Source organism: Melospiza melodia, chromosome 1 (genome assembly GCF_035770615.1).
Source record: "Melospiza melodia melodia isolate bMelMel2 chromosome 1, bMelMel2.pri, whole genome shotgun sequence".
In the NCBI taxonomy this organism is placed as follows: domain Eukaryota; kingdom Metazoa; phylum Chordata; class Aves; order Passeriformes; family Passerellidae; genus Melospiza; species Melospiza melodia.
Window position 1 is genome coordinate 101,651,753 of NC_086194.1, and position 14,952 is coordinate 101,666,704.

Below are 14,952 nucleotides of genomic sequence, written 5' to 3' on the forward strand. Positions count from 1 at the left end.
TTGCACACATGAATTGGAAGGTGGAAAAATTAGGGTATGAGAATATACTGAAAGGACTGAAATTGTTTAACTCAGGTAAAAGAGACATGAGAAGGAGTCAATGGGAAGAGGTACACACCAAGTCTTCAAGCATGTAACAGCCAGCCATGAAGAGGAATGGTGTGAACTTTTTCTGCTTTCATAGCAGACAAATGGAAATAATGAGCAGCAAGGAGTCAGGCTAGACATTTCCTAGCAGTGTAGAAAGAAAGCACTGGAACAGAGTGCTTGGAGCAGTTATGTGATCTCTGTCATTAGAGATCTTTAGTTCCAGATTAAAATCTGTCAAGAATTATGTTGGTATGCTGGATCCTACCTTGGGGTAAAGAGTTGAAGTAAATGAACTCACACCATCCCATCCATCCCTAGGACTGGGTGATAAAAGACTTTTCTGTGTCCTTTAAGAATTAGAGCAGAAAAACATTATATCAATTTTCGGTCTAATATCAACCAGACTCTTCATCTTTGCTTCCAGTAAAAGCTCTGAAAGAGGGTTGATTCTGCATTTTAATGCTTTCCAGAAAGTAGTTTTCCTCTCATGGGAGGAGCGAGGAAATTCCCACAGGGAACAGAGACAGATGATTTTATCTGTATCAGTCAATTTTGTTCAAAACACCAGTGTTTATAACCATTACCAGAGTATGTGAAACAAAATGTGTCTCTCTACTAGCAGCTTTTTCAAGGTTTGCATTCTGGCCCTCTCCCCATTAGACTCAAGCTGCCATTAGCTGATTTGGTGGTTTAACGTCATGTTTCTTTATATCTGCTGGATTATCAGCTTTAGATTTACATCACTATTGGCAAACAGTTTAAAAGCAATCCCCAATTCTAATGGCTTCATAAGAAAGAACATCTGTCCTGCATTTGCTCTGTAAATTCAGAGGCCAGAGCCAACAAAACCAATCAAAGCAGAATTCAACATCACTTGTGCTTCCCTACTCCATAGTTGAGTGCAAGTACTTCACTGTTGCTCAACTAAAAAATGTAACATAGTTTAGAGATGCTGGAAGATATGCCTCAAGGTCAGTCTTCACAAAGAGTTTGTATTACATTTTCAATTTTTTTTCTTTTCTTTGTTTATGAGCAAAGGGATTGTTACTGTTTTTGAGCTTCTTTTTACATAGCAAATACCTGGATGGAGGCAGGGAAGTGTGCAGGGGCAAGCACCAGTACTTTAGTAATGTTTGTGCCACTGTGCCCTTACGAGGCTCTGGGGAGCTCTGCCACTCACCCCGTGCTCCTCCTGCCCCTACAACAGGGAAAGTGCACTTTATTAACCAGTACCTAAATATATTGAAGTCAGTTCACTTGAAAGCCATTATTTTTTTCCTTTGCTTTTCTCCTTTACCTAAGCATTGCAAGCTCTAAGGCTTCATGATCAGTGACAGTGATCACTTCCACATTCTCCAGTGTGTGAGACTTGAGTACAAAGCCCAGTTCTCTTTTGTGCTACCTGTGCTTTCCTCCTTTTAGCTGTACCTTGAGTATAGGTGATGAAGCCTTTAGTTTTTATAAAAATAGCTTAATGTAGCAGTTGTTGCTTTAATGGCAGTTATTGACACATATAGCTATTTAAAGACAGAGAAATTATTTGAGTTACCTTTAACTGCTAGGCATTCTTTGATATCTGTCTTCTAGGATGAAAAAGGCGTTCTTTTCTTCCCTTTTCCATTCAAATAATTTAATTTATTTACTTTCAAGAGAAAAGGGAAGAAGGTAGTTTTATAAGGGTTTTTCCCACACAGTTGAAAGTTAAGTCTTTTCAATGGAAATAAAGTAACCCTTTTGAGGGAAAAATGGAAGTGCCCATAACCAGAAAGTTTTGACAAGTTAAAGAAACTGAAAAGCAAAAGGAGAAAAAAAATATTGTTGAACTTTTTTTTTCTTTAATAGCAATCGTCTTAGATGTTGGATGTAAGTAAAAAGAAATTTAACATGTATAAATAAAATTATGTTTGCAGTTGATTGTCCAATAAATACATTTGCCTTGTCCTTGAAATAACAGCATCTCTTCTTTTCCTCCATAATGTGGTAGTGTTTCTTCAATCAGCTTCATGTTAGAAAACTAACAGATGTAAACTTTACAGGAGTGCTTACTCAAGAGTTAAACCCTACTTTCAGTCATGTATGATTAAAAAAAGAAAAAATCCATTTTTGTTATCTAGCAAGTGCCCCAGCCTCACCTCGGGAAATGATCAGCCTAAAAGAAAGAAAAACAGACTATGAATCAACTGGAACTAACGCCACTTACCATGGAAGCAAGGGAGAACACACTTCTAGGAAAGACACCATGACAGGTGAGATTTTGCTTGCATAGCATATATATAAATCAGCTGTGATAGAACACTGATTTTATAGGATTGCCTGGGCTTGCTGCACTGTGGAAAAGGGTCAACCTGCTTTCATTAATTCCCAAGTTTTAGCCACCTTGAGAAATACAACTGAAGATATATTTGAATGAATACAAGACTATGTGAAAATGATTTGTGAACACCATGGTTCTTCACAGAAGAAAGGCTCTAAATCAAATCTTGCGTGTCTTTTTCAATTTTACATTTGTTTTCATTTCAGGAGGAAGTTGGTTGATCACTTTGAATTAACTGGTATATTTGAGCATGTGCAGTGATCCCTAACATCTGTCTTTTGCAGGGAATGCTCTCCAGGATGAGTTACCTTATTTTGTATGTCAGTATTCATAGGAAGTTTGCAGCTCTTTGTAAAGTTTATCCATGTTACTTTCCTAGTGGGGCTGATTTAAACACAGTAACTTCTGTGTATGTTGTAGCATCTGTTGCAGGTTTCTCTGAAGGCCTCTCTTCCCCAGTGAGCTCATTAATCTCTTACCATTTCAGTAATTAGGAAATCTTGAGTGTTTTTCCCGGCACTGTACCTCTTCATGAATTCTCTTGCAAAACACATGTTGGTTTCCATCACTATTGCACCATCATGGGGCTGAAATAACCGTTATTGAACTTTTTGTCACATTTATACAGCACCAAGCATCACGGTCTCCTCCAAATGCTGCCTCAGGGCAGGCAGAAAATCTCAGTGAGAAGTCTGAATGCCAGTTACCTTCTCCCATGCCCTCTGTAGAGGTCTTTCTCAGAGGCAGAATGAGTTGCTCACCAGGAACATGGTGACTCACCATCAATCCATCCATAAGATCCATCTTTCAAGGCTGTATTCAGGATATGAAGATACTCACACTGTATCTACTACGTTAAATGTGATTATGTAATGAAAACCTAAATAGCAGCCTTGGAACTTGTGTGAAAATGCAATATGGAGCGTTAATTAGCCTGAAGGTGGAAATCTGAAGAGAAGAATGACAGTGAAGAGCATTTAAAAACCACAGAAATTCGGAGTGTTCTGAATGAATTCTGTAGGGTACTACGGGCAAGTACAGAAGATTCAGTCAAGGTACTGCATTTTATGTGTCTGTCTTGTTTGAGTGTTTCATAGTCACTGCACGAGGTAGTTTTCCATAAGAGTTCAGTGGCCCCTGCTTGGCTGATTGTGAAGGAAAGCACTGATGTGTTTTTCAGCCATTTGTCAAGGACCCATAAAGGGTGAATCTTGGGAATAAGAGCATCAGGCTGGAAAGGAAAAGGCAGAATCAGTAGTATTTTGTTCTAGCTGTATCTGTAAATTCAGATTAGCAAATTATATCAGGAAGTTCACCAAAATACAGTGTCTCCATGCTGAATATGTGGGTTTCCTTGCATATAGTCTTGCCTCTGTCCACACGTTAAGAAAATTGACTTCTTTTTTCACACCCCTTTTCACTTTCTTTTTGAATGTGGTGCTTTTCTTGTCTGATTCCTACTTCCCTTAATTCCTTTCTCTCGCAGTATAATTTTCAGATCATGGGGTTTATACTGCCTCAGAAACCTTTACTCCACTTTGATTTTTCCATTGTGTTTTCTTCTAGTATTGTCTTGTATTTTGTCCATATGGGTCGATTATTTGGGTGGGCTTTTAGTAAGGAGACTTGAAACTGTTAGCATCATACTCAGCTATCAGCTGTCTTTCCAGCTCCTGAGGTCAGCGAGGGGAAAAAGAATCAAACTAATTCAAATCAAAAAATGTAATATTTCACAATCTTACATGAACAATGTACAAATAATTATGGAATTAACAAGTAACTTTCTCTCTTTCAGATCACCAAATCTCTGCACGTTTCGTCTAAGCTCAAATTAAGCACCATTATAAGAACAAAAGAAAATGACAGAAGGAGTTTTGCTCATCAATATTCAACATGGAATTTATGTAACATAATTGTACCTCGTTAAATAATAAATATTTGATTTTAAAAAACATATAAAGTCAGTATTTGTGATTTTGTGAGACATTTTGACTTGGCTTGAGTGGCCCAATACAAGTTCGTGTAGCACATTTCTTACGATGCCTGCGTTTCCTTTTGTGCATCTGACAGTGCATTGCAGCCGATACATCCACGTGGATGGGACTTAGATGAATGTTTTCTCAGGTTCCACCTGGCACACACATATTTTGATCTGCTCTTCTACTTTTGTGCCAAGCTGATGTATTACACAAAGCTTGCTTTGACTTAGGGATTTTACACAGAGCGTAGAGCCAAAGCTGTAGTCCCAATTTATCCATGACTGTCTCCATGCTCTTCTCCAAAGCTCTTCTCAGTTTATAGTTGAAAAATTTTATGACCTTTGAGCAGAGACTGAAATGAAGGTTTTTTGATGGATTCTCGAAGTAGGAATGTTGGCTTCCTGCCATCCTGAGGATTTGTCAGGGAACCTCTGGGGAAAATGGAGAATCTATGAAGTAAACAGTTTGGCTGAAGACGGTAACTTACATTGATTTCACGAGGATAGATAAAAAAAAAGAGGCACAGTATCAAAGTTTTCATTGCCCTCTTCACAGGTTTATGATGCCTTTTATATGTACTGTCTATTTTCTCCTCTCTGTAGAAAATAATAACCAATTACAAAATTTTGTCACCTAAAGTATATTTTTAAGACAAAAGCTATTATATTCCATTTAGGGAAATGGGAACTGTAAGTGCCTGTGATAATGTTATTTACGCCATATTGTTTTCTTTCAGGACAGGGAAGATAATGTCCCTGTGGACCATCATGGGACTCCTTCTTTGAGGTTTCTTTTTCTTTTTTAGTTCCCTCAGTGAACTAATATGTACATCATAGTCAACATGCTGTGTCTTCTCTTCCAGCAGCAGAGAAAAATTAATTCCTTTTTCCTTTGGTTGTGGAGAATCAATCATGAATACTTTTGTTATTTAAACTTACTGGCAAGTCCATGCATATTTGGAACACAAAAAAACCACCATCAGGTGCTACAGGTGCTCAGATGATGATGATGATTATTATTATTATTATTGTTGTTGTTGTTGTTGTTTTCAGAAACAATAATGCACTGTAATCTTTTTCTCATGCCCTTACCTCATTTTTCACTGTGCAGGAAGGTGACAGTGGTAGTGACAGGTAATGATCTCTGTTACCTAAGATTTGTGAGGCACAGAAACATTTTCCTTTACTGTGTTGAACTAAATTTTCTTAAATGGAGACCTGCTGCTAATAGCAGAAAAAGCAGGTTGTGTGATACCAGATGAGGAAGACTACCTGTCCAGCAGAGCTGTCCTTTCTTGCTATCAGTTTGTTCCTGAGGGCAGAAGGCTAGCATCTTGTTATTCCAAAGTGTCTGTAAATGTGTTCAGAATAAGCACTTCCAAGATCTGAAAGCCAAATGTTAAACCATTAATCAAGTGACTGGGATATATGGGGATGAATTTGGTCAATGACATCTTAGTCATGTAAACCACTGAGTAACATAATTTTCAATTTTTGTCCTCTTTGAAGAAAACTGCTATAGGCAACTATGTGACTTTTTTTTTAACCAGTATCACCTAGAAGACTGAACAGAAGGGAGAAAGAAAGCTGTTTTTCTATAAATGCCCTCTATGCAACTGAGCCACAAAGTACTGCAGGTTGATCATAGTATTCATTTTAGAATGTTCACAATTTTGCCTCTTCAGCGTTATCACGGACTGATGTTTAGAGATGCATAAAATACACACATAAACACACACGCTGATCACTTCTGTCTTAATTTAATTTTCAGGTGGTTCTCACATCTCTGTGAAGAAATATGGCTGCAGAAATATGTCTGTTTCTTTCTCCTTTCCCTCCTTTCCCTTCTCTTGCCATTTTTATTTTTAAAAATACTTTATTGACTTCTCTTTCCATTTGTTCTACAGTTTTATTATACTGATAAATATATATTATCAGGAAAAATCAGAAGTTAACCACACTATCTGTCCATTCATCTAGCTCATTCTCTCCTTTCTTGTATATTTGTCCTCTGATTTTGGATAGCAAGAGTCAACTGCTCCCATTATCATGGCAGAGTGGGAATGGAGTTCCCAGGGATTCCACCTGCATGTTCAGAAGCAGATACAGGAGCAGGGCTGCATTCACTGCTAGCAGCTACATTCTTGACTTACATTTCCTTCAGAATCAGAATTACCTCAACCTCCAAGCTAGCCTAAGCCAAGATTTCTTGTTCTTGAACTCCTGGGATTTATTGTCAAGCATTTTATGTCTCATTGTTTTTATTGCTTTGAGAAAATATTACTAAGGGTTTGAGGAGGCTTTTTTTTTTTTCATTTTTAACTTTTGAATTTGTATCCCCATCACTGCAGTGAAGTCAGCCACACAGAGCTTGCAACTGTTTTCATAAGCTGAAATTATCAGTTTTCCATTGCAGAATATGTGATCCAAGAGACCGTAAAATTTCAGTCTGGTATGTGACATTTGTGAGCACATCAGTGCAAATGTCACAGTAGTGCACTGGACAGCTACACACCAACTCTGAACTATTTCTAGGTTTATAATAGTCATGGCTAATAGCAGAACATATGTACACATGTCTTTGTATATCTCAATATGGAAAGGTCATGACCTCCCTCCTAATGTCTGATTGTCTGAAGGGACAACAAGCAAATTAGCATGTGTCCAGTTTGCTATTTTCATCGGATTCTTCATAATACCCTCAGATTACAGTTGAACCTTGTACCAGTCTTTTGCTCTTGACATCAGACAACAGGAACAGCATTGACCTGTCTGAACTCAGTATGTCCAGTCATGTCTGAGTAGAAACTCACATGCGTGAAACTTCCAACCCACTTGTCTTGGCACATATGTTCATAAAAGCAAAATGGTTACAAGAAGTTCTTCCTCCATCTAGCCAGTCCAATACATTGAATGTCACTTTAATGTTTTTTTAAGAACTAAGACTTCACAAAATGGATGTCTGAAATACTTGAGTATCTTTAGATCTTGAGAAGAGGAATTTGTATAACAAAACTTCTGGCATTTTGTGGGACAAGCAAGAAAATAAAAAAAAATGTCATTAAAAAGTTGCTATAAAGGAAAGATCTGGCAGCTGTACTACTGAGAGTTGTGTTGTCATGAGATGCACCATAAAGAGCAATGTTGATGCAAACTTCTCTAATACCTAAGATCATCAGGAGGGGTATTTTCAAACACCACAGCAGAGGCTGCAGGTGGAATATAAAGAAACCCACTGAAATAACAGTCAAGTCTCAAAAATCCCTTAAGTGACAAAATGTAACCTGAACAGTGACAACCCTCTGCAGAGCAACTCTTTTGGCATTAATGTTGACAACATCTTTGGCATTAATTTTGACAACCAAAGAAAACTATTCAAGCACTACTTTCCATCATTTTTCCTCTTTCTATCTGTTACAGCCTGTTGGCATATAGATAGAATTAAGAGTATCTACCACGGGAGGAGCCCAACCACCATCTGTCACTAGAGTTCATATTCTTGCCACCTTAAAAAAAAAGGGTCATGCTGCACTTGGCTCTGGAGCTCTCCTCCATTTCCTACACAGGACTCTGCACTCTCTTAGTTATTGCATCCAGCTCTTCAAGGAACAAGAGGGGTTTCACCCCTATCAGTTAATGGCTGTGAAATGAAAAGTCTCATTTTCCAGCTGTTAGAGCTCATCAAGCCACCATATAAGCCCTGTCTTTATCCTGTTTTCACAAACAGTGAAGATCTTTAAGAAAAACCATCTAAGATCTGGAAAGCAGCAACATGGAGCAGTGCATCAAACTGACAAAAATTATACCCTCATCATGGAACCCATGGCAGATGTGAAGACCAGAATTAATGTATTCCAGTCAGCTTTGCCTTAAGGCCATGCCATTTCTTTCTCCAGAAGGGGTGCAGTGGTGGGAGGAAAGGTAGAGGAAGTTTCACATGCATATGTCCATGCTTGTACATTGCCAAAGGAAGAAAGAGTGCTTACATCTTCAGTAACATGGTTCTTCCTAGTGATGTGACTAACTTGGATCCAGATCCAGCTTTCAGCTCTGATGCTCAACACTTGTTGTCACAGGTTTTGAGCTGTGGAAGTATTAAAGGCCACTCTTGGTGCCTCCAGTTTTTTTGCCATTGCACAGACACCTGAGAGTAGTCATGAGCGAAGTGTTTCAGTTCCACTCGTGACTCTGATTCACAGCTACTCAATTTTTACTTTCAGGCCTGTTCTTTTATAGTAAGAATCCTCATAACAGCATTCAGTCATTGGTTAGAATGTCTGGAAAGTTAATAATGCATGAAAAGTGTGGAGCAGCCACACAAAATGCTATCTTCACAGTCTTTCAAATATGAGAAGTAACTACAGTCTTTCAAGTCCTACAAGCAAACTAAGCTTCAGCTACATTGCCAAATCAGACGGCTCAGTGGAGTCAGCTTTGCAAGGAATATCCTTTGCTTTTCATTTGGGGTTTTTTGGGGTGGGGTCAGAAATAAATTTTTGCAAGACTGTATATCATCCTCCTCTTTAGAAATACTCCAGTTTCAAACTCATAGCTCAGTTTTGTCTGTGGATTTGAGTAGTAGGACACCTGAGAAGAAAGTGGCAGCAGTGACAGCAGTCATGTATTTGAGACTGTCTTGGCCAGACCTCTTCAGTATAAGTGCATATTACTTTTTGCATATATACTTTTTTGTCACTTATATTTAATCACTTTATGCTTGAATAATTTCATAATAAAGCAAAATGACTGTAGGATTAATGATCCACATTGTGCAACTGAAGTGAAAGAACTGAAATGTTTCTTAATATTTACAGCTGCTGTTTGTTACATGTGTTACATAAGCCCATCTATAACCCGAAATTTATTATTGAATGCTAGATTTATATGAAATTATTTTGTTGATGCATATAAGAAGTGCACAAGATTGTTATGAGCATGGCATGGAGCCTGTTACCATTAATAAATAAATACCAAAGAGATGTATGTACACCAAAGCAAAGATGATGACCATTCAGTGGGAGGAAAAGCCTGCAGATGCTTTTAAAGACTTTTGTGTGTGGGAAACAGGCTTTGTATGATGTACTTAATGAAGAATTCAGTTTGAGGCCAAAGAGGCATGTTCGGTAAACCTGCTTTTTTTCTCTCTCTGCAGCTCAGAACACTGGAATCTCAACTTTGTACAGGAATTCATATGGTGCGCCTGCTGAAGATATCAAACATAACCAGGTAAGTACAGAGACTAAAATGTTACTGCTCCAGATGGCAAAAGACTGGTGCAACATTGTATATGGAAATGGGAAAAATTTAAAAACATCACAGATAAACACATTGCTTCATGTAGAATTTTGCTCATGTGTCCAAATCAAACAACTGTGTTTGAATATGGGAACTGAAATGAGGTCCTGAAGGTCATTTACTCCTTCATAGCAGTTCTAGAAATAGAAACTAGAGTAGTTGCACTCTCCTGTGCAGTTGTAATATCAGACCAAAACTTGTAACATCACTTGTGGGACTGCTAAAAGTTGTGAACTTAGGCAGCCTTTTTCAATCCCTTCTTAGAGTGCAATGCAGATACTTGTTCTGAACAAATATCAAGGAGTTTGGGTCATAGCAATGCGACTGTTCCTGCCATCTTGAGGGAACATTACTAACATGTACAGAGCAGCAGGATCCACAAAGTATTCTCACATTGGTGTCTGAGCATTGGTATTCCCAGTGATAGCCATCTGAGGAATGACAGGCTACCTCATTTTGCAGCCACAAAGTCTGTCCCACCTTACAGAGGTGGAATGAAGCAGGGGATAGTCTTGTAGGATAGTAAGCATGTGTTTATACATTTCAGATTTCAGTAAAGTCTCAGCTATAAAATCAGAGATTCACTAGGGATGTTGGAAAAAAAGCATGGCAACCTTAGGTTAGAGGACTGTCTTTGAGCAGAAGTTAAGATAATGCACAATTTTGTATTTTTAGCATGAGAAATGTAAGCAAGATTAACTCCTTCCATCCTGTTGCCTACAACAAGTTGTGTCTCACAAGGTGTGGGTGTTGCTGTCTTTCAGGTTTCAACACAGCCAGTTCCACAGGAGCCCAGCAGAAAAGATTATGAACCATATCAGTCATTTCAGAATTCAACAAGAAACTATGACGAGTCCTTCTTTGAGGACCAAGTGCATCATCGTCCGCCTGCAAGCGAATACAACATGCACCTGGGACTAAAGTCAACTGGCAACTACGTCGACTTCTACTCAGCTGCTCGTCCCTATAGTGAACTTAACTATGAAACAAGCCACTATCCAGCCTCTCCCGACTCCTGGGTTTGAGACTTGGGCAGATACAAAAGCTCCAGGAACTGTGCATGTGCATGCATACCACGAGACATTTTTTTTTCCTGCAAATTTAGTTTGTTAAAGCCTGTTCCATAGGAAGGCACAGATAACCAGTATGGAGAAAATTAAGAGATTTTTTTAGAAGGCTAAAAGATATGAAAGCTAAACCTGGGAGTAATTAGAAAGAAATATATATATACATATATATATTTTACAGTGTGGGGCAACTTTACTGTTGGCCTGTAGAGTCTAAAGTTCAGTGCTGTATATTGAACGTGGCTGAAGGAAGGAGGAAGAACATGACAGTGGATCTGGGTCAAGAGTTAAGCACAAGTTACTGAGCAGCATATATACTTTATGGGGAACAGCTTCTCACACCTTGTTTAATATCCTCATTCATTGTGAATCTAGGCTTCAAGTTGCATTTGGGGTTTCCTCTGTACAGCAAGATGTTTCTTGCCTTTTGTTAATGCATTGTTGTAAAGTATTTGATGTACATTACAGATAAAAAAAAAAGGTGCATTGTGTATATTACACCAATGCCACAGTGTTTCTTCATCTATGGTTCTAAATATTGCTTCAATTTCAAATTTTGAAAGATGTATGAATTTCCAGTTTTTTGTTTTCTTTTCCCCGGTGCGTTTTAACAAAAAAAAAAATCAAAAAAAAAATCAAAAAAAGCAAAAAGGAATATTTAGCAGTATTGTTTGTTCTGATATGTGACTTTGTTTGTGGCAACTCAAAAAAAAAAGGCATTCAGCAGTTTCTGACAATTAACATTCATCATTCCACACTCCTTGTCAACAAAGTGCTTTTTCACTGCCTAAAATTTTAGATGTAGATATTTGAAATAGATTTTTTTTCATTTATACCAGTTTTCTTTATGATGATACAGTGTTAAAAGAAAATAAATTACAATTGATCTGTCATCCATATTTGCTAAGAATGTCTATTTCCAAGAGCCTACCATACAAATACACATTCTTACTCGTGTGTGTCCATGTATGCATAGTATTCCGTGTGCGTGTGTTTGAGTGTGTGTGTTTGTGTGGCGTAAGACTTCTTTTCATCCAATGTTCTCCTTGTCAAGCTTCAGTTTTTGTTTGATTTTCAGTTCTTTTAAACAGTGGAAACTCCAGTATGTGCTTTCTCTTACTCACTTCCGTAACCATCGATAGCAATTCAACATTGCTAGGCCACATGCTCACAAAAGAAGGGGTAGCTGATTTTTTATCACCAACTCCATCACCCTTAGATGCCATTTCCTTCAAAATAACATCTTTCGATCTCCTCTTGAGGAAATTTCATTACTCTCCAGCCACCAACCAGTAAGTGCTCAAGGAAGGCAGAGTTTGATCTTGCCATCTCCCTGAGGGAATGAAAAACTGAGACCCATCAGACTTTAATCTGGACTCTCCAAACTCTTTTGACTACAGAAGGGTCCAATTCTTGAACCATTAGGACAATCATTTATTTTAACCCATACCAAAAATAAAACCCAACACCCAGAACACATTCCTCAAATATGATAATAAAGACCATTTCTGTGCATTTAAAGTGAAATTCTAAAAAATGTAAGGGACAGAGAAATTTTTTTTTTTTTAATTTTAAAAGTAAACAACAGCTATATAGTCTAGGAGGCCAGAAGAGCTGGCATATTCATCCTAGCACTTGTAATGCTGGAAGGGAAAATAGAAGCATTTCTTCATTTCCATGATTCAGGCAACAAACACTTCAGCATACAGTTTTCAGAGCATAAGACCCACAACTAATGGAGTAGTTGTAAATTGCTTCAGTTGCCAATAAGGAATTTGTTTTAGGTTGCAAACATTTCTGTGGTTAGTCACTGTAATAGTTTTAACATCACCTGGCGCACTTCTGGCTGTGCCCAGGGGGAGAAGTCTCTCACAAGTCATCACCTGCTCTATAGGATGCAGCCCAAGTAGTTCATGCAGGCGGGTATTGTGATGTAGAATTGGTTTATTGGTAATCTAGGACTATAGTTTAATCTTTTGGGCAGCTTTTCCCAGTGTACGATATGTAACCTTTGCTCTTTGTAGTAAACAAGGGGAAAAAAAATAGCATGCAAAAAACTTTTTAAAAAATTTCAGAAAGGGTGGGTGGGAGGGGCACAGTGGGCCAGATGTATAGTGAGGTAGATAAAAATACTATTCATAGTTTTGGACACAGGTTGTTTATATTTTATTTATTACATTGATTTTAATAAGTGACATTTGCAGTGCTCTTTTGAACAAAGCACATTTTCAGTATAAAAACTTTTTTTTAATAAAGAATGTCACTCGCAGCTGGAAGTTCTTCTTGACTGCCTGACAAGCAGCAGGCTGGTGCAGCTCTCCAGGCACAGGTTTGCCAACAGGCCGAGGGGATGCATCGTTCTGTTTGAAGCTCTTAGGACAGGAGATCATTGTAAGTTGGATATATTTCCATTCTTCAAACTACTGAAATGCCCACATTGCCCTCTTTCAGCTCCTCTTAGGAATTACTTGGAGTCAAATGTTGACCATTGCTCAAGTGAGAGATTCTGGATTGATGACGTGGCATAAAATACCTTTTGTCTATACTTTGTGTTGGTTTGTTTCCATTTTTCTGTAGTGGCAAGTGCTCCGACTGGTAACGTTCACTCTTGCTGTACTTGGTTTTGAGAAGGTGTTGAATTTCCCGGCTTCTTTTCCAGGTTTGGAAATACAACACTGCTGCCATACAGAGCAAGATATATATGATGCATTCTTTTTAATACTGAGGAAAGTATCATTACCTATTGCTGTTCCCTTCATTCTTGTACTAGATCACACACAGAAATAGAGATGAAACAAAATTGTTCAAAAAAAATGTATAAAATGCAATTGATGTACTGTAAAATGTCGGATTTTTTTTTTAACAAGCTTCGTATTAGAATCTTGTTCAGCTGTGTAGAGCTATATAAATCTCACTGTTTTATTAAATGCTGTTTATGGTCTGGAAGGAATGGTTAACCTATCTCAAGATTTAACAAATTTGCACTAACATGAGCAATATTGATTTGAAAAAAAAATAATATGAATTCAATATTTGAAAGATAAACTATGATTTTAAAGGTATATTAACACTGAAAGTACATTTTGACAAATAACATATTTAAGCCCAAAATATAAATGGTTATGTCAGATAACACAAAAGAACTATAACAATATAGATTGAGAAAAAAAAAAAGTGTTTCACTGTACATGTTGCTAACATGTACAAAGACAAACTCATATTGACGTATTTTCTATTAATAAATCCTACTGTATTGTGGAGAATCGCTGGTCATAGTGCAGTATGTTTAAACTCAGAAGTTGACTCTGTAGAAGCTGCCCAGCTTCACACAGCAAACAGATCCTTGTGATTTAAGTATTTTAAATATTGATCAGAAACCTAACTTTCAGCTCTGAAGTCAGTCACTGCCCTCTCCCTCTCCACAAGGTTGATGAGCACAAGCTGCTCTACATCAACCAGCCAAGGGGAAAGATATTTTTGAGAGCACCCAGTTCACCCCTAATTATGTCTGCAAGGGTTCAGCCGCCACCACTAGTAGAGAGAGTTTATCTGCACCCCTAGAAAAACCCTGAAAAGCTCAAGGCTGGTGCCACTGGATAGGAAACATGCTGTAAAATATATGATCTTGGCCACAGGTTGCATCGACCACAGCCAAGAAACAAAGAGCAGAACATTAATTTTCTTGTGCATTGCTGGAAGACCCAGCACACAGTGCATATAAAGGCTCTGGAATAATTGTTTCCCAGGTTCCATGAGCTTGCAGACGTGTCTCGCCAGGAGACTTGCAACTCAAATCAGAAATGCTGAATCTTTTTGTACCTTGGCACAGCACAGGCTGTGCACGCCAGTGCATGGCAAGGAAGGCTTTCTCATCTCCTCTGTCACTGTTACTCATCTTCTCCTGCCAGCAGACAGAAAGAGCCCTGAGTTTAGAGTTATTGCGTGTATCATGAGTGGGAGAGATGGAGACAGCAATCTGAACCATGGGGAGGAAACAGAAGGGCCTAAAAATACACTCCGAGTGTGTGCATGAAGACAGATCCTCACTCATAATTACTAACAGTGGAACTGACCCAACAGGAGATTTTATGCAGCAAGATCTTCAAATATTACCATCAAGTTAATGTAATGAACATTTAATAGTAGCAGTGTGATGCACACAAAGCTTTATGCTAGAAAAGTGGGAGGGGGTGACAGAGAGGAGACAC

At 38.2% G+C, this 14,952-nt stretch overlaps 1 protein-coding gene across 4 annotated transcripts in view; it reads left to right on the forward strand.

Moving 5' to 3' along the window:
- CTNND2 (catenin delta 2) overlaps window positions 1-11,637 on the forward strand; it is a 640,896-nt gene extending 629,259 nt beyond the window's left edge. For all 4 annotated transcript variants that reach the window (XM_063162733.1, XM_063162752.1, XM_063162763.1 and 1 more), the window contains 3 exons: window positions 2,205-2,336; window positions 9,535-9,608; window positions 10,442-11,637. In XM_063162733.1, coding sequence (XP_063018803.1) covers window positions 2,205-2,336; window positions 9,535-9,608; window positions 10,442-10,702 — 467 coding nt within the window. In that variant the 3' untranslated portion in view covers window positions 10,703-11,637. The remainder of the gene's footprint in view (window positions 1-2,204; window positions 2,337-9,534; window positions 9,609-10,441) is intronic.
- Window positions 11,638-14,952: the final 3,315 nt, after the last annotated feature.